Genomic DNA, 24,058 nt, shown 5'->3' with positions numbered 1-24,058 from the left:
CACAAATACAAATAAACATACTAGTCGGAACTATATACACACGTCTTACCACCTTTAAAAATAAGCAATCGAAAATAGACGCTGTGCTGCCTCTTCTCAAGTATGCACATAATACAAGCATATTCTATGCACTCTGACATTATGCTTTCATAATGGCCCTCGGTGGGCCGGATCAATAGCTGTGGATCAGTCCCGGTTAATTGAGCTTATCTGCTCTACAATGTGCTCATTGACAGAAATGTGATCCATGCACCGAGGAATAGCAGCCATTTCTTTGAAAGCAGCGAGGTCAGCCGGGTCTGCTGTGACTGGCCCACTCAAACTTTTCCCCAAGGCAAATATGAGTAACAGAGTTCTGTATGTACTATGATATCCATGAGATGTCTTTAGATTATGCTGCTACAACAGCAGGGTAATGCGAGAGCCTGGAAGTTCATGGAGGCCAGACAAGCAGAGAGAGAGAAGGTGGGAGTCATTGCTCTTGTTATACTTTAGTAATGTTCTTAGCTTTACAAGTCGTACTTTTGAAACGTCACCATGGTATTATAATTTTTGGTGTTTTCTTCAGAGTATAGTGTGAATTGTACATGGGTCAAAGACAAGATGTCCAATTTTGGTCTTTGCATCAAATTACATGTACAGTTTTGTTGCAAACAAGAGTCTTACCTGAAATGCAACAAAAGATATTGCTGGACAACAGTTATTAGGTGAAACCGCATACTGTCTAGTTAGGTACTACATTTGATGAGGAAGATACAGTACTTTGCAACTGTTAAAAAGTCTGTTCTATATTGTATGAATGTGTGTGGTATTGAAATCTGGATGTACTACATTCGCTATGTTGTCATTGTCACATAACTTACCAGCGTCAGTTGATTCATTTTACTATTAGTCACAACTCCTCTCCTGTGGCCTCATGATCGTAAAGTCCCATCAGATGCACACTTTGGAATTGGAAAACCTACTGTTTTATGAATACTGGGAATGTGGACATACTACATGCTGTTTTCACCTACTATATAGTAGGGAAGTATGCTTATTGGTATGCAGGGGATTGCCTTTTGTAGTAAACTTTTAAGCTTAATAATGTCAATTGCTGCTTTTCCACCGAAATTACTTTTCCCCCAGACCTGTTGCTGTCTGCGTTTCCATCGTGGTCTAAAGTAGCGAGAAATTTAGGCAAATAGTCTGGTGACATAGGTCTGTGCGCATTTCTAACGAAATACGCAAATTTCGGACTTGCGTCCTTGGTAGTTTGGACTTCGCGAGTTCGACTCAGGAGTGTGAACTCCTGTGGACGGGATGACACAAGTCCGGTAATTCTGCAAAGAGCGGCGTATGAGATAACATCAGCCAGCTCACCTTGGCTACTGCAATTTCCCTCACTGTATTTACAATAGGATGAAATATGATATCAAACACCACTGCCTCTTTTCGGTTTCATTTAAACATATTAATAGCTGCGGAAATGTAGTACAGGGAACGTACATAGCCTAAATTACAATGAAACGAAATATTATATCAAATAGTATTGCTGCTTTTCATTTTAGCATATTAATAGAATTCAGACCAAAGATTACCTGTTCGATTTACCCCAAACTAATTATCTCTCATGTTTAACCACTAGAGTCAGTGGTTAAAGAGTCAGAAGGACTAGCCGAGGTGAGGCTGCTCTCATCGGAATACATGAGCACTGAGAGCCCGCTGATCGCGTGGAGCTCACGTCTCCGAAATCGGCAAAGCACATTTTTAAATAGGAGCTGTCTTTATAAATAAACCGCAGATTTGAGTTTTAAACAACTACATTCTCACCTGAAACTACATTTCATGACACAATAACAGTAATGTTTTTAAAAAATGTGTGAATATATGGCGGTTGAACTACAATGCTGCGTGAACTCAACCAATCAGCATGCTCAGTGCCCAAGTCCCACCCCTGAAAGTTCCGGGCCTTTAAAAAAAAAGTACTACCTCGCAAGCAGGGACTTTCTGAGGGGCAAATTTGTACACGGAACTTTATTTAGATCCTGGTTCCAACAGTGGAAACACACCGAGTACCAGCCTCCCTAGTCCATAGTTCCTGGGTAAAGTTATTGAGGTGGAAACGGGGCTATTGTTTTATGACAAAGGCATACATCAACACCACAAATTTGACAAGAATAAAACAAAATTCCCTTACTTTTCAGAATTCTAATCAAATAGTCTTAAAGTTACTACTTTCTGTGGTGATGGCAAAAGTACATACTTGACTGGGACATTATGCTAGTATTGGGACAATACCATTACATTTTCATCTTGATATTGCAAACATCAGTGTCTAGCATTTACTTTTAGATTAATTTATTTATTCGCCTTTAGAAGATTATTATAGTGTAAAGTGGACAGGAAGACAAGCGAGAGAGATGGGGGGGACAGCAGTCAGGGTTTGATTTGACATACTAGGACAGATTCATACTGTCATATCATCAGATTTTCACTACATGACTTAAACACAAGTGTAGGGAAGTGGAAAGAGAGTTTATAACCATAACTTGTACAAAAGTGTATAAAAAGAACTTTTGAAAAGAGCTGTCAATTGGCACAGCTAACACCCTGTAATTTTTTTTTTTACAGGATCCAAAATAACTCCTACACTGGCAAACAAACTTTTTCGGCTGAAGGTAGAGCATCTCGTTTTCGTCTGTCGTCTTGTCTGACATGATTTAGTGCAGCAGTACTAGCTACACACTAGTCATTGTCTTCATTTTTCCATTTTCTGATGGATGTCAAACAGTGTTAAGGTGCAACACTGCCACCTACTATGTTGGAGTGTCAACCCGATTACAACCAGAATCAACCACAGTGTCAACAGTTACTGCCACTGGATTATTTACAGTATACTGTGTATTATGTGTAGTATTAACTATGGAAGCATATGTGTAGCAAAATTCAATTTGAAATGTAATATGCAAAATAGCAATGCAATATGTCTGCATATTAAAACTAGTGTAGAAAATGGCAAATTTAAATTATGTAATTGAATTTTCATTTTGCACTAAATGTTGCACATACTAATGGGAAAATGTAAATTTAAATACAGAAATACATTGCCATTTTACATATTGCATTGCCATTTTGCATATTACATTTAAAATGGAATTTTGCTACACATGCTTCCATATAACAAATTCCTCGTATGTGTAAACATACCTGGCAATAAAGCTCATTCTCATTCTCTCATTTTCATAATTAACGTCAATATTTCATTTTTCATTCAATATCATGATGATAATCACACACAATTCATACTCATTCCAAAACTGCTCATTTGTTCACAAACCGGACTCCATTAGCATGTTTGCATGTAAATCTGTGCATCTAACAAAGACAACAGGATTATTTTGTGGTGTATGAACTTCTCATTACATTCAATTCACACTGCGAGATGCAACCCGGGTAAAATGTGATTGTTTACTGAGGCCGATTAGCATTTAAATGCATTATTTGTGTCACCCAGACTTGTAACATTCCCAACACTGAATCGTTTAAATTTACCCTTACTAATTTCATTCCTTGCTATTTCAACTTACGTTCTACTCCACTGCTTCTTTTTAAATCTATATTACTGCATGTTACTAGCTGCACTACATTTTGTTCTATTTATATGTATCTGCCATGCCAATAAAGCACACTAAACAGATACTGAAGAGAGAGATCAAAAGAAAAAGAAAGTGAAAGGCAGACAGGTCATGTGACTCACCCTGGTCAAACTGCCGCTGCATGCTTTCCATCTCGGCCTTATTTCCACTCACCCTGTAGATCCCCTCTGTGCTCAACCCTGTGTGAGAGAGAGAGAGAGAGAGAGAGAGAGAGAGTTGACATTAATGAGTTTTGCACTCCATTCCTTTTAGACAGTCTCAGAGTTTGATAAGAGCCAACAATGGTGTTATCTCCAGCTCAGAGAATGTACAACGCATTACACATATTTAATTTATATCTGAGGTTGCTAATTGTGCGACCACACTCTGGCTGTCAGATCTTCACTGTTTGACTTATCAGTCGTACATGAAGAATGAGGGCTGCCACAGGCAGAGAGCAGCTTGCGTCTTGTGCCCCGCAGATGCAGACAGAGGCATGAGCCAGAGAATGGCTCGGCTTGGCCCATCTCACCCAAGCAGAGAGAAAACAAGTACATCGATAAAGAGGAAGATAGAGCGAGAGGCAGAGAGACACTCTCGGAAATGAGTCGGCGCGTTGCCTAGGCAGACCTCATTGATTGCCTCACCTCTCCTGATCAATTATCCATAAAAGCTTTTCTGTGGAGCCGCAGGAAGGGAAATGTGTATAGAGAGGAAGGGTGTGTTCATGGCGGAGTGTAAGAACATGACGGAAAAAAGAAAAGAAAAAAAGGCGAGAAAAGGACTGTAAAACCTCTGAAAGATCAAGTTTCATATTGCGTTATATATTTGCACTCATCATAAAACTCAACTTTTGATGTCTGAGAAATCCACAAGGTCTACCAATCATTTCAAAGTTTCTTTTAAAAATAGGCTCAAGTATGATATGAATATGAACAGCCTATTCCAAAAAAGTTTTTGTTTTGTGATAAAGTTAACCATTAAAAATAAGCCACAAAAGCCATTTCATTTTTAATGCCAGATCTCAACAGCACCCCCCCCCCACCCCATTGGTCTTCTGTTGTTAAATTTATTTACAAATGGCAAAAATATTAATAATGAAAAAGTAATATGATAAAAAAAAATGATTTGTAATTTTTAAATGTGCACAATTCTCCAAATGAATCGATATACAATTAAACAAGTACGTAACTAAAACAAGTAACTGAAAAAGCCAATCAAATAAACTATTAAATCAGTTAATTACTAACTACATAAGTGAATTACTAAATAAGTAAATAACTATAGATATGTAAATGAATAACTAAGTTACATAAATAACTAATTAAATTAACTGAAGTGAATAAATAAGTGTGGATGGATGAATGAATAGCAATCATAAACTCACCATAAATTCATAAACTTTTTTTTTTTTTTGAGAGAAAATATTGGTATATGATGTAAACATTACTGATTAGCTTATAATTTCTAATTGATGTTTTCCAAGTTTCTGTTAGGTAGCACTGGTCAAATTTAAAAATCAACAGAATTCACAGAACTATGCTTAACATAAATGCTTAGCATGAAACATGTTCAAGATCAACAAATGTTACATTTAGTGACAATTTATTAGTAATCTTTTACTGATCAGAAACTCTCACTCTGTTCCCAACCTTATTGTCGAGCCCTGATTGGGCTTTTTATTTGGCCTGTTAAATTTTAAAGCATACCAGACATAAATACACTACCCTACCATGTACTTCAAAACTGTTTTGATGCCCATTTTATGAGCAAGTTCTTCAAATGAACCTTAATGAGCTTAATTCAGATGAGCTTTCCAACTAAGACATCTTACAAAAGGACTCAAAACTATCCATTCATAGCTTAAACCAAATTTAATCACAAACTAAAGACTCCTAAAGAAAATGTTCAAACAGAACAGAAGCCACAGGAATGCATGAGGGAGAAAAAGAAACATCCTCTGAAGGACAGTCAAGGACAATACAAGGAAGTCACCATATTTCCAGTTCATTATATAATTTCTCTCATGTCATTTCATGTCCATCACTCTCAATCTATTGGCCTTCAAAATGAACGTCCAGTCCATTAGCAGCATCAAGAGAACGTCATGTTAAGACATTTTAAAAAAACACAGAGCACTTTGAGCCTCATGGGCTTCGCTAACTGAAACTCACCATGACCTTTTTGCTTTAAGCCCTCCTAATGCACAGATAACCCTGCAACATGTCCAAACAAACCCCTGCCGCTTCCTGCCATCATCTTCAGCATATCCTCCGGGGCCAGTATCAGCCAATTCAGCATTTCTCCTCCTCCAACGACTGTCACGTTCCCTCCTTCCCTGTCTCAATAACTAGAGCTGTTTCTACTAGAGCCATTTCATTATCTGATTCATATTAAAAATAGGGTCTGATTGATGGGTCAGAGTTGGTGGCCTGTGGGCTGAGACTATATACTGTATCTCCTGTTCCCATACTGTGTAGCACTGGACTGATTCTGGAACAGGTCCTGCTGCTATGAAAAGCAGTGAATAATGTGGAGATGGTGACCCCAATGGCCCTAAAACAACCAACGCTCATTTATCATACCATCCCATTGCTACAGTGAGAAAAGGACTGACAGGTAGAGAGTGAGAGAAGACATAAAGAGGAAAGAGAAGTTAAATGAGAGACAGGTTTACCTAGAAGAATGAACGGGAAATGAGAGGAACAATAGGGGAAAGCAAGTATTTTTGGTACAGAGGGCATAACGGAAGGGACGGAAATGGATCCCTATAGAAACTACTGTATATAAATCTGAGGTTACATAACAGACGGCGACTGTGTTTTCATTTCAGTGCCATCAAACACAAAAAGAAACAGGAGAAAATGACACGAACCCTTCTCCAGAAATATACAAGCTTAACTTGACTAGTTTGCTCAAACTGAATTTGTCACCCAGCAACAAAACGTTGTTTTTTTAAAAGAAGTCATTTTGATTAATGTGATGGTCACTCAACAATGAATTGGGCCCGAAGCATTCACAAAATACAGTACATAAGGATATGTGGTTGAATAAAGAATGACTGAATGTTTTGATAGTTTTTGTATTAAATTATTTAACTAGATATGTGCTACATGCTCTACCATACAAAGGTTTTGGGTTACTACTTTTTTTTTTTTTTTTTTTAAAGAAAGCTATACTTTTACTTGGCAAGGAGGATACATTAAATTGAAAGGAAGGGACCGTAGATACATTTGCAATGTTACAAAAAAGGTTATTTTTCAAACAAATGCAGTCCCCTTTAACTTTCTATTCATCAAATAGCCTAATCTTGAAAAATATTTATTGCGGTTTCCACAAAAAAAAAAAATCAGCAAATCAGCATATTATAATGATTTCTGAAGGATCATGTGACACTGAAGACTGGAGTAATGATGCTGAAAATTCAACTTTGCATCACAGAAATAAATTACATTTTGAAATATATTACAATAGAAAACAGTTATTTTGAATTGCAATAATATTTTACAATATTACTGTTTTTACTGTATTTATGCACACATAAATGCAGCCTTGATCTGCATAAACATTTAAGCACATCAACCCCAACATTTGAATGGTAGAGTACTTTGAAAACAACTTGTCGGTCTTACGCAAAACCTTGCATAATTAGGCATGTTGTATTAGACAAGTCCAGGCTCCCAAGGAATCTGCACTTGCAGACCTCCACAAAAAGCTCAGCTGACTTCAAATGTCATTCACATAACACATATGCCCATACCTCGCCACTTGCTTATTTAATATTTTACTTATTTTATTTTGCTTTCAGCTATAAAAGAGATATAAAAATAAGAAAAAACAAATTCAAACTAAATGTCAATAGCTGACCTTATAAACCGACTAGCCGTTTTCATATGACCACAGTGACCAATCCCTAATTTATACAGCTAGAGTTATATTTAGCTTTTATGAGGCCCTGAGATACACAGTGTTGCCATATGTACAATACTAAGCTACTATGACTAAGCACATCTTAGCTGCAGCTGCTAGCAGGACTTGCTTGACATGTCAAACTGACATTTTTCTACAAAAGCCTTTGTAAAAGCAATTCAGTGTAATTCTGATAAGGTTGTATTGTTTTGATGGGTAAGACACTTTGAGTGAGTAAGTGAGCGAGTGAATGTGTATCCTCTAGTGTTTACGCTGAGGGTGCTATCAGCAAATCATGCTGTAGGCTGTTGTAGAATCCAGTTCCACCCACAGAGCACAAAAAAAGAGCTGAGCCCGAAAGATTGTTCACCATTTCTGCTATGTGATATCGATCTCAATGAGGGAGTTATCAGGCAGAAAATTACCGCAAGGAGTTTGGCAGCTCACACACATACACAACGAAACATAAAAAGGGCGGGGGAAAGAGGAAATGGAAACGAAGGACAAAGATCAGGAGCTGAATTAAGAAAACTATTAATGACAGCCATTGCCTCCGCTCCGCCCCCTAGTGGTTCACACATTCAATCCAAAGGGTGGGGTTGAGTGCTCTCTTAGGGATTTGAAATGAATACACTTCAACTATGTATGTAATACATAAAAGCATGTAGCTGATGCTTTATATAGGTATTGTACCAATTTCATGTTTTCTTTTATACTTATGTGTGCACTCGTAATCCAGTAGTGAGGATCCAGTCAAATCACTTGAGTGATAATCCAGAAGCACACAAAGCAACGTAATTATGAGATCTGCATCTGTGAACATGCCAACATTTGACTAACAGGGGCTCATTATACAGTAGGTTGCGCAGGGTTGACTTCATCTGAACTACAGATGGACAGATGCATCCCACAGGGAATACTGATGTGTTCTCCAACACTCGGCATTACAGAAAACCCCAGCCGGAGCAAATGCACTTGCTCTCAGTTGATGAGCTTAATCCCTGGAAGCTAATGGCGCTAATGCTACCGAGCCAAATCAAATCACAGCTGCACAGATAAACACTTAACAAGTGCACATACCTGCATTCATGCATTGCATTATCATACTGCTGAATATGAGAGGCTCTTATTTGCATGCTGAGCTCTGTGGGATAATTTAAAATGTTAAAATGATCATATAGGTTAGGTACAGTATATACCCTGTTGACAAACCAACCTAAGGTAGTTTGCTGGTCTCCCAATTTGGCCAGGTTGGTTGGGTTTGCTGGTTTTAAGAGGGATTTGTAATTTCAGAACTTCAGATACAATTAGCAAACTAACCTATGTTCGACACAGATCTGAGCAGGATTTGAACTTCAGCCTCAAGTGTCAGTTGCTGGCGTGCGTTTTAAACGCATTTCAAATAATTGAGTTCAATACCTCACTCCAAAATAACAATACAAAAGTCAGAATTTTGGCCATGTGCTGCTTACCTGTAGTCTCAATGTAACGGATACACTTTTCGATGAAGAATGGAATGGGCCGATCTGGCGTGACAACGTTGGCCAAGGGAACACCGAAGTAGTTACTTTCCAGAGGTTTGGACAATGATGACTGACGAGCCTTTGGCCGCGTTTTCTGCTTGACAGGAGACGAAAACATTATTTGCTGGTACAATAACAATGGCTAAGTTTGAGCCACAATTAAGCATGTACAATATCTCAACAGGTTTAATATAAAATACATCAACAGGTTTTGATAAACAATTAGAATATTAAAATTAAATGTAATTTTAACATCTTAACATGTCAAATGTTACTGGAAAAATTAAATGCAGTGATTCTTCAGTGAAATTAATGCATAAATCCACTGAAATCACCTTCATATCAGTTGATTAAAAAAGAAATTAAATTCTAAGACAAGGTTAATATCATTTGGAGACACTTGGTTTTATATTTTGCATCTTATGCAATGAAATTAATATTTTTTAAGTGTCATATTGGAGTTCAAATACCATGCCTCAGACCACCCTAAAGGCAGTTAAATCAGTCACATTATTCCAGCAATTTGACAGTTTATAAGGTACATTGGGTTTGGCTTTTGCGTTTAAAGTTCTGCAGGAGGATACACTGCTCAGACCTCCCTCCCCACCTCCTGTCTTCCCATAATGCTCTGCAGCAGGGCATCACGGCTCATTGGCTAGTGTGACTGCAGTACTGTCAGACAAGAGAAAAAGCTATGACGCTTATTAGGCCAGAGTCTGTCTGCTCTATAGCTAGAAGGCAAGCCGGCTTCCTGGTACATCCACAGGTCAAAGCTCTGCTTTTCACACATTCAGGAACCATGCCACATTTGCCTCCCTTTTTCTATCTCTCTCTCTCTTTTTGCTTTTCCTTACATTTCCCACTGCTCTACTCCTTTTCTTATTTTCAGATTTCACCTAAATCCCCACTGGCTCCTCTCAATAGACGTTTACATAATTACCTCCCCTCCCCTCTCCAATCTCTCGGTAAAGAATCTGTGCTCCAATTACAGTTCACAGGGAGTATTACTGGGATGGCAATGTTATGCAAAAGTAATGCGTTCACCCTGAAATGCAGGTCACACGGCAACCCAGACCAAGGTGCACAAAGAAAACCAGCTACATCATGTTTATAACTGCTACTCCACCCATTTGCAACTTCAGACATGACAGGATACACTAGTGTTACAGTGTGAATAAATCCAATGTTTGGTTATGTTATGCCTCACTAACCTCACAATCTATGCAAAAAGTATTTGCAAGTGGTGGAAAACTTCACAATGAAAGCAGTCCCCTGGTATCTCCACCATGCAACCATTCACTTGCCAGTTGCTGGTTCAAAGTTAAAGGGGGCATTAGAAAGGAACTAGGTGACGGTGGAATTTAAAACATTCCACTTGTTGGGTGAGGAGATTTTAAAAGGCTGAGTGAACATTTCCGGCCTTGCCGTCTAACATACTGAGAAAGAGAGGGAGCGCAGATGGGATAGAACACAGAAACAGGAAAGGCTTATTCGAACTAATTTAACATCAGAAGGGGACAGTCTTTGTTGAACAGAGCTTAAACCAGTACAGACCCCTGGGGCTACTGGGCTGCTGTGCTTTTTTATGGGTTGCTTTATGGATCAGTCCCATAAGGCAATTGATGCAAGCAAGGTGATTTAACCCAATGGCCTCATTCTAACCCCACTGAAGTAATAAAGACACTGCTGTGCAATGAGAAGGACTGGTGGCTCAATCCTTTCATATGCCCTCAGGCTGTCACATGCTCTATGAGAACAGCAGTGACTGAAATTTCTGCTCGTGTGAATACAGCGTATTATGGGAGTGATGGCTATAATAATATTCCCAGCAAAAAATAATTTAGATTTTACAACTATTAAGCAAAGAGCAGACAACTGCAAGTGAACAGCACCCAACTGCCTTGCAAAAGAGTCAAACTTATATAATAATCTGTTTTGTCTGACTTAAACACTTTTAAAGATGGACATACACCACAGCATAACCAAAAATCAACCCTGACCGAAGTTTGGCACACAGACATACAGATAAACTAAAAGTCTGTGCATCCATGACACAAAAAAATAAAAATAAAAAAAACAGCTGGGTCTTTTCTCAGTGGATTGGTAAAACACAGAAACATCATGTTTAAGTAAAACATAAGGCTACTGCTCCAAGACTGTTATTTGCATTTAAAGAATGGGTCAAAGACTTCCCCAAATCCAAGTGCAAGAAAGAAAAAAAAATCATCTACATTTGTTTGACAGAACACATTTTCTGTAAAAGAGTGTCAAACACTGACAATACACGGATGTTAATACAGCTGAATTTAAAACAAATACACAAGTGTAGTCTAATACGAAAACAACATTAATGGCAAACTTCAGAATCATATATCAATAAAAATGAAATAAATTATGGCCATCTTAAAAAAAGTTAGCCTGTATAAATGTGCTCTGAAGTACAATGAATATATGTAATGAAAGAACAGCTAAATTTACCTTGGTATTTCTTCGCAGACTTCTTAAGATATTCCTCCTCTTTGGGTCCTCACCTTCTTCATTCAAGGAACTGTCCCCTTTCTGTGCAGCAAGCTCGTCCTCTTTAGTCTTGGGGAGACCTCCAAGTTCATCATCACTGCCAATGAAGCTTGTGCGGTAGCTGCTGAACTTTCCAAGACGTTTGGAGCGATCACGATACAGCCGAGGTTTAACTCCAAGAGCAGATAGTTTCCGTCTACGTTCCAATGAACTGCTATCGGCCTCACTGTCTGATCCATTTCCTGCACCATTAGAATGGCTCTTGTTTGCATTGCGAATAGTGATAATCTTGCCCTGTGTGCTGTCATGTGGTACAGAATAAATATTTTCCTCCTCTGTGGGACGGGGCTTTGCTACTGCATCCATGGGCTCAGCATAGTCAGATGGATCATAACCACCTTCAGTTGCTGGTGGCCAGGTGACTGACGGTAATGAGCGCCTGTTAGGTCCATGTAGGCTCAGGTCCATGTATGAACTGATGTTTGAGGGTTTGGGAATGTCAAAGGTGACATTGGGCTTTGGTCGCACCTGAGGTGGGACTTTGTTGTTAAGCTTGTTTTCAAAAGTTGCGATGTCAGAGATGAGCGAGAAGGCATCACCCTCCATATCTGGGAGCTTGAAACCTCCACCATGGGCTAAAGTGCCATCTTCCCTTAGGGTGGGATAAGGTGGGGAGGGCTCGATGTCATCCTCTGAGTCCAGCAATGTGATGCTTGGGGAGCTACATCGAGGTGAAGAAACATTTTCATTGGTGACATTGTCTGCAACGTTGTCATACATATATGTTGCCTCTACAATGGTTTTCTTCTCCACTACCTCCTTAAAGAATGGCTGGAAGTGGTCCATCCGATGCAAGCCTCCCACCACCCCACCAGGTCCACAGATCACAGAGCTGAAACGGGCATCAATTTCATGGGCCAGTTCCTCCCCTTGGCCAAGCTGCTCCCGGACTGCCTCAGAGTCTGCAAGTTCTGATTGAGTCTCTGCAACAGCAAGCAACTGCACTGGAATAATATCTTGGACCTCACAAAGGAAGGCACAAAGGGTTTCCATGGAAGCCTTCCGTTTGGCTGAGTACACTGCTATGTAACCATGCACTAATCTGCTTTTACGCAAGGAAAAAGATGAGTGGTAAGATAGAACAGCAAGATCAATGCTTTGCCTTTGGCCACCAACAGATAAATCCAACAAAACTGATGTTCCACTGGACAGACTGGAAGAGGGCCGACAGTGCTGGGGCAGCAAGAATGGTGAAAGAAGCTGGTCAACATCATAAGTATCTCCACACATCAGACACATTACGATTCGCAAGTCACCCTCTGTGCTCTGTTGAGAGTCTCGGAAACCAGCAAATGCAGGTAGCAAAGGTGGGGAGCTACTGCCAAGACTAACTGAGGGTCTTCGTGTGTCTAACAGACCTTTGAGTATCTGGTTTAAATGTTTTTCATTTATATTGCGACCATATCCCACACCTGGAGAAGCAGGCTCTAAATAACTGCACTGAAATTTGCCAGCCACTTGTTGACCTTGTTGGATCAGGCTTTGTGCTGTTTCACCTCCAATGTCAGAAATTGAACCAACGCCTCTTTTGGTGACCAACAGAAGAGACAAGGGAAGCTGAACTAGATTGGTATCCCTTCGACCTATGGTTGACTCTCGTAATTTCTCAATACTATCAACAATGTAGGATAAGGATTCCTTTGAGTTGTAGAGGCAGAGGCAACCGTGTGGGGCAAAAGTGGGGGTATGGAAGGAGTTCACTGGAAGGCGTACATTTCCCTCTATAGGTCGAAGAGCCAGTTCATAAGTCCTTCCATCTAGCACGTACCGTTCATCATTGGTGCACAGGGCTCTGATCTCATTTGCCAACTCTCTTGCAAGTCCATCTTTGCCAAGGATCACAAGATTAATTCTGTCTACCTTTCCCTCACCAAATTGTGATTTTGTGCTCCCATCAAAGCAATATCGAGTGGGAAAACGAAGGGCTAAGAGTTGCTCAATTTTGCCATCCACACAATGAGGACTGGTAGGACAGGTTTCCTTAGTAGGGTGGTAGACAAAATGGATATGCTTGAGCACAAGGGCATCTCTCTCAGCTTGAAGCTTTTGCAGGGCCTTGAACCTCTGCTCCTCTCCAAGAACCTCCTGGATGGCACCCATTTTTTCTTTACTGGGCTTAGCATCAACTTCAAGCTCATAGAACAACTCTGAGTACTCCAGTAAAAGTTCTTGGAAGTCCTCTTTGGCTTGGTCAATAATAATCTTCTGGTATTTGTTATAGATATCAAGGTACTCGGGCTCCTCCAGCCACTGATAGAACTCCTCATTCATGATGAAGCTACGAGCTTCCTCCCAAGGTTTGCCAGGTGTAACAAATGGCGAAGACGCAAGTTTCTCTTTGAACTCCCATCTTATTTCTGCCCGCTTCCGCTCATTGCGCAGGTGTTCTAAGTGAGCCTCATAGATTTGCTCCGCTGCAGGGGTTTCCAAAAGGTCCTGGGGAATGCGTTCATCCTCCATTTTGTCAATGTGTGGTGTAGTTTCCCAAGGTGTGTCATCCAGCACTACAAACCAGTGGGAGAATTCCCGCTTAGTCTCGAGAACTTTCTGTACTCCTGACCAGCTTAGGTGATCAATCTCATCCAGGCCTGGAACCAAAGAATTGAGAGCCTGTGGGAGTGTGCTGAGATAGATTTTACGCCGCTTTTCTATATGCTCTTGCTTGAGCCTGTGCACATGCTGCTGGAATAGTTTCTTGGCCTTGGAAGTACCCTCGAGGAAGACATACTCTTTGTATTCAGGGGATGTCTGCATTCTGCGGTTGATATTGGGCCAGGTTTCATTATGGTTCTTCACAATGCGGCTTACCAGCCACTCATAGCGGTCCTTAGCAGATGCTATCTGCTGACTCTGCTGCTTGAGTGCTTCAAAGTATGGAATGATCTTGGGCTTCCCTCTACTCTTATCTATCAACTGCACCAAGGTAAGAAAGGCAAGGTCAACATTAACGTTAGAGCGTGCTGAGGTTTCAACAACCTGCAAATTCTTCTTGGCCAAGGCAAAGGTGTGAGAGTCTTTGATGTACCGCTCAACTCCTTCATCACACTTGGTCAGCACAAGTACAACTGGCTTCTTGGTCTTAGCTAGCTGGTTATAGAGATTGGTGACAAACTTCATCTGGTCATCAAAATTTCGGTTCATTCCCCTGCTCACATCTACACAGAGTAAGAATCCATCCACTAAAAGCTTGCCTTCAGGCATTTGCTTCTGCTCAAAGTCTTGCTCTAGTCCTAGCTGATCTGTGCAGAAATACATAAGCTTCTCAGCAGAGGCCAGTTTGGTGGAAGCTGCCCGCTTGATATAGGGCTGTAAGGCAGTACTTCGATGTGGTTGAAACGTTTGGTCATCAATAAACTCGGTCTGTTCCACCACATGCATTCGGCTCTCAGTGCCCTCCTCCAACATTCGTACCGCCTCGCCCCAAAACAGGAAGTGGTCATTGTTCACCACTCTACCACCAAAGTCACTTGTGCTTAAAACAGATGTGTGGTCCAAATAAAAATCATCAGCACTGGGGCGAACAAAGCGATTACAAAGGCAGGACTTGCCTACCCCACACTGCCCCTTTTCCTTTTCAGTTCCGGACAAACCTACCACAACAAGGTTGTAGGTTGTTCCCCGGGCATCTTGTTTTTTTGCCATTATTATCGTATGACAGCACTCATTTTGCCATTCCCAGAAGCTCTAGTTTGAAAGCTGCTGGGCTGATGTTCCATCCAAATGCTTTCAGGCTTGGCAAATTATTTATTTCTAAAGATCCTGAAAGTTACTTTAGGGGTTTTTTTTCCATGCAGGGCCAGTATATCCAATCCCTTTAATGATCAAATTTTAAATCCACAGTCATTTGGCCATTCACAATTTTGGCAGAGGTTTAGAAGGGGAAGAAGGGAATGGGTTTGAGGGTGGGGGAGTGGAGTCCCTGTGGACTTAGGCGGGTGTGCTGCAGGTGGTATTTTTCCAGCCCATCTCCTCTCTTCAGGGGAACTCGGACACAGAAATACTGTAGTTTTCAGGTTCACCCAACCTGGATCTGACCCTGCAAGAAATAAAAAGAGACATTACAATTAGAAAGTTACTACAAAATAGATACAAAGATGAATTTATACAGACAAATAATTGTGTTCAAATTTGACCAAATACGACTATAAAGCTATAAGCTTTCACATCAAGATGATTGACTTTATATTGGCTGTTAAAATTTACTGCAGTACAGTAAGGGCTATGTAAGTGCAAAGTCACAAGGAATTTGATTATTTTGGCACCACCAGTCCCTGTTTTATTTCATCAGTTGCCCAGGGTTGTTTATGCGTAACCTAAAGGTATCAATACCAAGGTATAAGAGGCTGGTATCATACCAAAGCCAACATTTTTGAATTGATTCAACCCTACGAGGCATCACATTCTAGTCCCCAAACACACACAAACATATACACACAGATGAAAGCTGTGATAAGTGCTTCAGAGATACAGTTTTAATTGGGCAACCAGGGAAACTCAAAATGGCCCTTAATAGGAAGCACTGCACATTGGCTGCTTTCCACAGTCTCAAAAATCATTTTCAAAAGGTTTTTGCTATAACAAAAATTAACAACTCCATTAAAATTTCAAACAGAGTGATACTGTGAATCAAATTCAGAACTGAATTCATAACAGGAAATGTATGATGTATAAATTGAGTGGGTGAAAGCATGTGGATACAAAAACAAATTAAGTCAAGGCCTGTGGAAATCTACAAAAAGAACAGAACCCTCTAGGACAATATATGACAAGAGCTCAGAGGAGCTTTTACACTTTTCTTGAAATCCCAATAGCCTGCCAAATGCAGAAAAAAAGTTGTTGTTAAAATTACAGAATACAGCGAAAACGGTAAAGAGTATCCTTACCCTTTTTATATCTATTCTGCTATTTGTTTTGGAAACAAATTACAATCACTATTTATAGGGTAAACGTACCCATTAAGCTCACGTACCCATTATGCACACTTCCATTTTTGAAATCAGATTAATAAAATAAAAAAATTATTTATTATCCTACTTGATGTCTTAACCAATTGATATGTTTGTTACTATATACCTCCTATAATTTCAAGTCAATCAGATCATTGCACACTAAGATAGGAGTATCCATGTGTGCACACTGTCTGGCGGCCATTTTGAACACTGTCTAAAACTTTCACCAAAAGAGGAGCCCCTTAAATGTGCGTTTTTTTTAGATGTTTAAGCCTTTATTTTGGGTAAATTTCACTACTTATTATAAAATTAAGAGATTAATGTTCAGACTTTTGCATATTATAACCTGGAACTTGGATGTGGGAAATAATTACATTAGATCCAAAAGATAGTTTTAGCAACATAGCGCAGAATACAGAACACAGTTAGCTGACTAGCTGTATAGATTGTGTGCTATGCTAATATATAACTTCACAGGAATTACTGGCTTGCACTTTTACATCCATAATATTATAAATTGACAGTTTATTGCTGGTCTGTGGTTTTACAGTGCTGTTATTTTTAAGGATTTCACATTACTGTAAGATGAGCTTAAAGGGTGCACTACTATGAAAATCACACAGCTTCAGCGTGACATCAACATGAAAGTATAATTTCATAGATATGGTTAATAATAGTTATTCATATTTAAATATGTACGAACTTAATACATGACCTAGACTATTTATTTAACAAAATCCTGTCATTTTAATAAATATTACATTAAATTTATTAAAAATTGTTGCTGCTCCAATTAAGCTCAGTGTGCTCTCTTTAAGCTCTTCCATACTGTACGTCTATGTAAATACTTCATAAACCGACTTCAAATATTAACTGATGGTTGTCACTAAGTTAAGTTAATCGATTTTCTACGGATTCTGTCGACTCAAATCTGCAGACTGGCTCTGATCTTTGGCAACTAGCATCAATTTTTCAAGACTGTAAATCTGTGGAAAATCGGGTCAAAAATCGTGTAGTGTATTCCAGCCTTAAGAGATTATAGATAAGTTGATATCCATTTAATAAGAGGCCTCATAATGAGGCTAGTTTCTGTGTTCATCCCCATGAATGAAATGTTTTATTGGTTTGTTTTATTTGATTTCTGAATGTGTTACTTGGCTGAACGCAGACTAGTATAGATGTTGCAATGTGTTTAGATGACACTTCATTAACTGATCAAATTGAATGCCTTGTTTGATTTTAGTGTTCCATTTTGTTTTTTTATGATTGATTTTGTACCTTCAAAAAGTTTCTCTTTAAAATAAACAAGATTTTTTAATAAAACATGATGTGAGCTTAATGGGAACAGGGGTGTGCTTAAAGGGTACAAAAATGTACCCATTAAGCACAGCCAGACTTTTTTAATTTAATGATGTATATCTTAATCGAAATGCTTTTGTCATTTAAAATAAAATTACATATTTTTGTGTGAGAGATTAATATTTTATTTTAACATAACTTTTTGTACTGAAACCAATATCTTGTGCACTAAAAATGTCTCAATGTAGATTTTGGTGAGCTTAAAAGGTACGTTTACCCTACATTTACATTTTATTTTTGTTGTCTTTTTATATAAAAGGCACCTGACTATGCCAAGGACAGGCACCACAGAAGCTACAGACCTCCGTCTGCCTGATCAACAGCAGCACCTTGGAGGCGAGACTAGGTAAATGTGCTGACAACAGCTCTCAAGGCACTACATCTAGCGATCACAAGCGACACATGATTGCAGTGGCAGATGTCACTGTCACGGTCTGGGCCAAATGTAATGATTCCGCTGTGGCGAATTTGCTCTGTGAAATAGCTTCTATGTAACAGTCAGCATTCTTGAAATCACAAAACATGTAAGAGTTTTAACATTTCATTTGAATTTCTGACACTTAATATCTGAGCGGAAAAGGGTATCAAAGTTTGAGCCTTGGCATGCCAGTCAATGTAGGATCATTGATAAGATACAAACACAAAAGTGAGGTATGCTGGCTTAGCTAGAAAAAATAAGCCTGAAATGTCAAGAATGAATTTGTCATTCTACTCCCCCACTATAGTTAAAACAAAGCGGAGAACAATGCAATGCTGTGGGTGTGGCAGCGTTTGTTACAAACTAAAGTTTGTTTAACCATTGACCAGCTCCCCCCCTAACATAACTCGGAAACATCATCTCCATTTTATGAGTTAAATATTACACTGCTCAAGAAGTTATCAAAATCATTTATGAACTGTAACCTGAATATATTTTCATTGCATTCACCCAACAAGACTTCAAATTAACTATTTTATTTATTTTTTCTCTTGTAGCCCATGAGGACATCTTTGAGCCAATCAGATGTGGTTATCAGTTAGTAAGATACGAGGGAGTAATTATATCATTCATGCTGATAGAGTGCAAGTAATTATGCAATTACGCTCAAGAACAGGTTGCTGTAAGTGCCACCCATAGTAATGTTTTCCATGTTAAATTCCAAGATGTTACAATGAGGAAGAAAAGATCTGAGAATGCATTTTGTGGCTTGAAAATTCATTTTAGCAGAGAAACACTCGAGAGCTCTCAAGGAAAAAGTCATTAACAAATAACCATGACAGCTGCATGGCTACAGATCAGCTAGGACCCACGTGTCGCACACATACACACACAACCAGGTGGTGACTTCAGTTTCTGGGACCAAAAAATAAATAAATCAGTGCATCTATTTTGTTGGGTCACCAACATGACAAGTGGCACCATGCTTGCTGGTTCATGACCAATTGTGAAAGTCATTAGTCTAATTAAGGAAGTGCTCATTATTCTTTAGCTCTTCATGACCTAGCTCTCTGAAACTCACACATTGCCGCCAGCGCAAGAGCCACATCTGCTTGATCTGTCCCAGCTGTGTAATTCCATGTATTGCTTTGTCTTGCCATGTTCGGCATGCTATCAGTGCCATAAAACGAAATGAAAATTTACAACAGCTAAAGACGAGAGCCAAATCAGCCTGTGTTTTCCCCCTGATAAACTAATGCAGCAACAAACAAATCATAGATATCACAAACATGCGAACAGATGGCTAGTATAGCTGATACAAAATCAACTAATAAAAATTCAAGCACTTCAAGCAGACATTCAAGCACTAAATAACTGTTCATGTCCATCTGCAATTCTAAATACTTCTTGTCGAACAACTGCTCAGATTCATAAATTTGACAACCATAATTTAAAATAGAAATTAAACACTTTTCTGATACACCAAATGAAAATGTTCATATGCAAATTGCATTACACCACTGGACCACTGCTAAGGTATCATCCAACAGAGTCAGACGGCAAAAGCAGATGTTCCAGCATACACCAATCAGAAGTGAGATACAATCACACCTATAACCATGTTTTTATAAGACATGATACAGTCCATCAAGCCAAAGCTAGGCTAGCATGTAGCCTGCAGGCTTGAGGACTTCATCCTACACTTTTGCTGCGTTCAAGTCCTCCTGGGACGTTCGTACTTACGAGTTGACAAGTCGTTATCACGACGTCGGGTGCGTTCAAGTCACTTTGGTCGGAAAATGATGGCAATTTAACTTTTCTACATAAAATTCAACGATTTTTTATCTACAAAATATTGAATGAAGAATGTGCATCAGTGTGTTTTTTCTTTTTTCCGTTTTTATTTAATTTATGAAGGTGATGTAGACTGAATAATTATATATCCTATTATAATTATACAATAATAAAATATTGTGTATATGTAACAGTTTTATTGTACATTACCAAAAAATAATTTTATTCATTTCAACAACTTTACCGATGCTGCATATCTTTAGTCTTTGGCTGCGTCCATTGCATCCGACACTTTTTTCACTGACACGCCCCCAACTCGGAAACTCGGGGTTAAAGAAAATTTTGAGTTTTCCACTTGTAATAACGACTTTGTGGTGGCGTTCATGTGCGTTCAACTCGTAAATACGATGTATCCGTTCAGGACTTGAACGCACCATTTGTGTCAGAGCACAGTCACTAACAGATGAGGATATGCCTGGACTTGCCCTCATACATGGCCCACTTGCCTACATAATGAGTAGAGGAGTGAAAGAGGGCGCAGGAGGTCTGACTGGTGGGTGTAAAAAAGACACTACCTAAAACAGCATGTAGTGGTCGAAAGGGCGTGAAGGTCACAACTTGCTTGTAGCAGTGGGTTCCAGTTAACTCAGTGAGAGGGTTCAATCATAAGTAATCAGAGCATTCCAAAGCTTCATTAAAGGGCAGTTTAGTCTTTTAAGGGACTGTCAAGGTTTAAACTCCACAAGCCTTCCGAGCTTTAGGCTACTGTTAAAAATAGGTCACATTCTACCGGCCTTGGGCCTGACCTGCACATAAGCTAAGAATACTATTAAAATTGCAGGAGCCAAGCTGATCAGAGAAAGGAATCCATACACTAAAGTCTGAGTGATGTGCAGTGTTAAGCTTTGAAGGACTGTTTTTAAAAGGTTATGGCTACATCAGATAAGGACACTGTGTTTTAAAAGAAGACATTTGTACAGTATGACTTTGTTTTTTGAGTGCTAGCAAAGCCCCTGACCTTTAGATAAGCAAGACTAGGAAGACAATGAATATACAGGTTAGAATGTTGGATGAAGCCAGAAACATCTCTTAAGCTACGCACTGACTTCCTCATCAATTGTTAAAAAAGTTGACATGTTTACATTCTAAGACGCCATATATAAGATGATCTGAAAAATGCCCATTGTTGGCTGACTGTTTAAGTCCCATCAGCCTCCAGTAATGAACAACTCCATAGCCAACACAATCAAACTAGAGAACAACAATACAAAAGCAACAGACAAAAGCAATTTCAAAGACTATAATTAATACCAACAGAAATGAAAACTACAATTTGTTTCCTGTCAAACTACTGTGAAAAAGCCTGTCTAAACAGACAGTCACACACATAATCAGGCCGACAAGCTGTAAACATCCATTTACACTCTCGCAGATCAATCGGTCTTTTATATTCCCTTCAAAAGAAGCAGAGATTGAAATTGTCTAAGAAAAAAACAGTAAATCAGAGATGTGTATTGTTTGAGTACTAAAGACATTGTCATTGTTGAGAGAGTATTACCATGTGACAATAATGTGCTGGTGCACGAATCATTCCTAATGACGTGCTTCAGCACTAAAATTACGAGGAGAGATATTTGTCCAGCCATCAACATTATATAAAAAAAGAATTCCACTCCTCTAGTGCGTTATCTTTACTGGAGCCGAAGTCCACGCGGCTTAGAAAATGAGAGGCCATACATACGGTGTCCCGCAGGGCCGGTGCCTAGGTCCCTTCCATTTCCGGCCTGTCCTCGTCAATGCCACATTTCATAAAAGATTATAGGCGACAGAGCTGGCAATGATGACAAAGCAAGGCAGGAGCAGAGTAAACACAGTTTAGTTTGACTGATGCTACTCACAAACCCATTCCTCCAACCGAATCAGCACTAATATGGTCGTAGGAGCAGATAGTCTACTTATCCATTTCCCCCCACCCCTGATCCCTCTCCCAGTCTCTCTCGAGACCTGGACTCCATTAGAGCACTGCCTGGGGCACTGAGGAACAGAGCCTTTGCACGGACAACACTTCCTGTATGGGGAGAGAGTCTAATGCTGCAGTGGAGAGAGCAAGAGAGAGAGTGTCGTACAGGGATGGGAAGATGAACAAAGGGGAATGAAGACATATAAAATATTCAGCTAGAATGGCCAGGGAGGGGGAGAGACCATATTCTCCGTATCCAGAACTGAGAGGCTAAAGTAAATGTGTTTCTCTGCTGCTGTAAAATGGGTGATCCAATAGGCATAATGTGCACTGATCAAGATTTCAGAAAACAGACATATCATACATATAAATCCCCTCAAAATTGCATTACTTACACTGATACACCCAAAGGAAAAAGTAATATTTGATCATTGTAACAATGTTTAAACCAGGGGTGATTAATACTGCTCCTGAAGGGCTACCATCCCTAGAGAGTTTAATTACTTACAACCCCAACTAAAACACTCCTGAACCAGCTAATCAAGGTCTTCAGGATTTCATGAAAAGAATAGTCAAGTGTGTTGGAAATCAAGTCTGCAGGAAGGTAGCCCTCCAAGAAGCAGGGTTGGCTACTCCTGGTACAGGCCTAAAACAAAAAAATTAAAACCTAGAGGCTCCTAAGCACTACACATTTTGGATGTGTCCAGTAGTGGACACACCCAATTTGAAAATCCTTTGGCTATACTGCCCCAGCTTGGTTGATTAACAAAGGTGGCGGTTCACCCTTGCATCTGTACTTGTCACATTGACCACTACTGTAGTAACACAAATGCAGACAAACCCATGACTCAAAACTCATACGTCATAAACAGCAAGGCCACTACTCTTGAGATTATAATCTCACCATGGCCAGCAACGGTTTGCATGCAAAGTACACTGGATTACTCTGGATTAACATGGCACTCTCTGCATCTTCATATTTCCAGCATGGCTGGCTCTTCAGGCATGATATAATGCAGTTAACCACGCACACGCATACACACACAAAAAGAAACCATTGCAACCATAAAGCCCCTGACCTAGATCCTAACACTGCCCGATTTCGCTGTCAAAATCCGTTATTGACTTCTTTAACCACTGCAAATATCGTCCTCCTCTGAGTCACTTTAAAAACGACCTTTTGGTTGCAGAGTTTTGCTTCCTTGTGCTAGAAGCTTGGAGTGGCAGGGCGAGCAGGGGATTTCTCATTGAAGCCAGATTGTGATCATGACCGATCTGCAGGATGGCTTCCTCTCTCGCTCTCAACACACACACGCACACTTTTCACAGCCTGAAACTTGGAACGGAGGTCTGGTTTAGTAAGGAGGGAGAAGGAAAAGAGAGGGTGTGTGTCAGAAAGGGAGGGCTGAAGAGAAAAAGGAAAACAACACCACAGAAAAAAATGATCTGTTTAGAGGAAAAAGTGTAGGACGACTAGAAATAGTTGAAGTTAGCTGCTGTAGCTCATTTCTAACACCTTGACTCTCTCACGATAAAGACTCTAAATATTTCTCATCAGGGAGCCGTGCGTGATGACAGCTATTAATTCCTCACACCAGCAGGCATGGTGTCAGGTTTGACAGTGATAGGGGCTCCCCTCTTTTTAGCCACACACCAACACAGCGGCCCACGCCAGACTTTACAATCCAAACTATTGCAAAGCCTTTGCAAAGACAGATGACCTTCATTCGACTCTCTTCTGGAGTTACTCTTCTCAACATGTGCCTACTCTTCCTACCTTGGGACAGTTGACAAGAGGCCAAAAAACTCTGGCAAGACCACAGCTGTAGCAGGTGTTTAGAATGGACAGTGTCGTTTGGGGGCTGGTTCTCTTGTGTTGGCTATATTTCTGTGGCTTCCCTCACTCGAGAGCATGAAACCTTTGTCTAAATCTGTTGGAAAAGGAGGCACAC

General features: G+C 39.8%; 1 protein-coding gene and 1 long non-coding RNA gene across 2 annotated transcripts in view; one reads left to right on the top strand and one right to left on the bottom strand.

The window, feature by feature from the left end:
- The window catches only part of LOC131520747 (uncharacterized), a 21,563-nt gene extending 2,006 nt beyond the window's left edge, over positions 1 to 19,557 (top strand). The window contains exons 1-3 of the long non-coding RNA XR_009266122.1: positions 1 to 2,660; positions 18,194 to 18,280; positions 18,910 to 19,557. The exon at positions 1 to 2,660 is cut by the window's left edge and continues 2,006 nt beyond it. This is a non-coding gene — a long non-coding RNA (uncharacterized LOC131520747). The remainder of the gene's footprint in view (positions 2,661 to 18,193; positions 18,281 to 18,909) is intronic.
- The window catches only part of arhgap35a (Rho GTPase activating protein 35a), a 79,657-nt gene that overhangs the window by 12,685 nt on the left and 42,914 nt on the right, over positions 1 to 24,058 (bottom strand). Inside the window, exons 2-4 of the mRNA XM_058745209.1 lie at positions 11,528 to 15,662; positions 8,999 to 9,143; positions 3,740 to 3,817 (exon numbers count right to left, since the gene is read on the bottom strand). Coding sequence (XP_058601192.1) covers positions 3,740 to 3,817; positions 8,999 to 9,143; positions 11,528 to 15,268 — 3,964 coding nt within the window. The 5' untranslated portion in view covers positions 15,269 to 15,662. The remainder of the gene's footprint in view (positions 1 to 3,739; positions 3,818 to 8,998; positions 9,144 to 11,527; positions 15,663 to 24,058) is intronic.

Source organism: Onychostoma macrolepis, chromosome 15 (genome assembly GCF_012432095.1).
Source record: "Onychostoma macrolepis isolate SWU-2019 chromosome 15, ASM1243209v1, whole genome shotgun sequence".
NCBI lineage: Eukaryota > Metazoa > Chordata > Actinopteri > Cypriniformes > Cyprinidae > Onychostoma > Onychostoma macrolepis.
The sequence above is the reverse complement of the archived record's forward strand: the minus strand, read 5'-3'. Positions and strand labels throughout refer to the sequence as shown.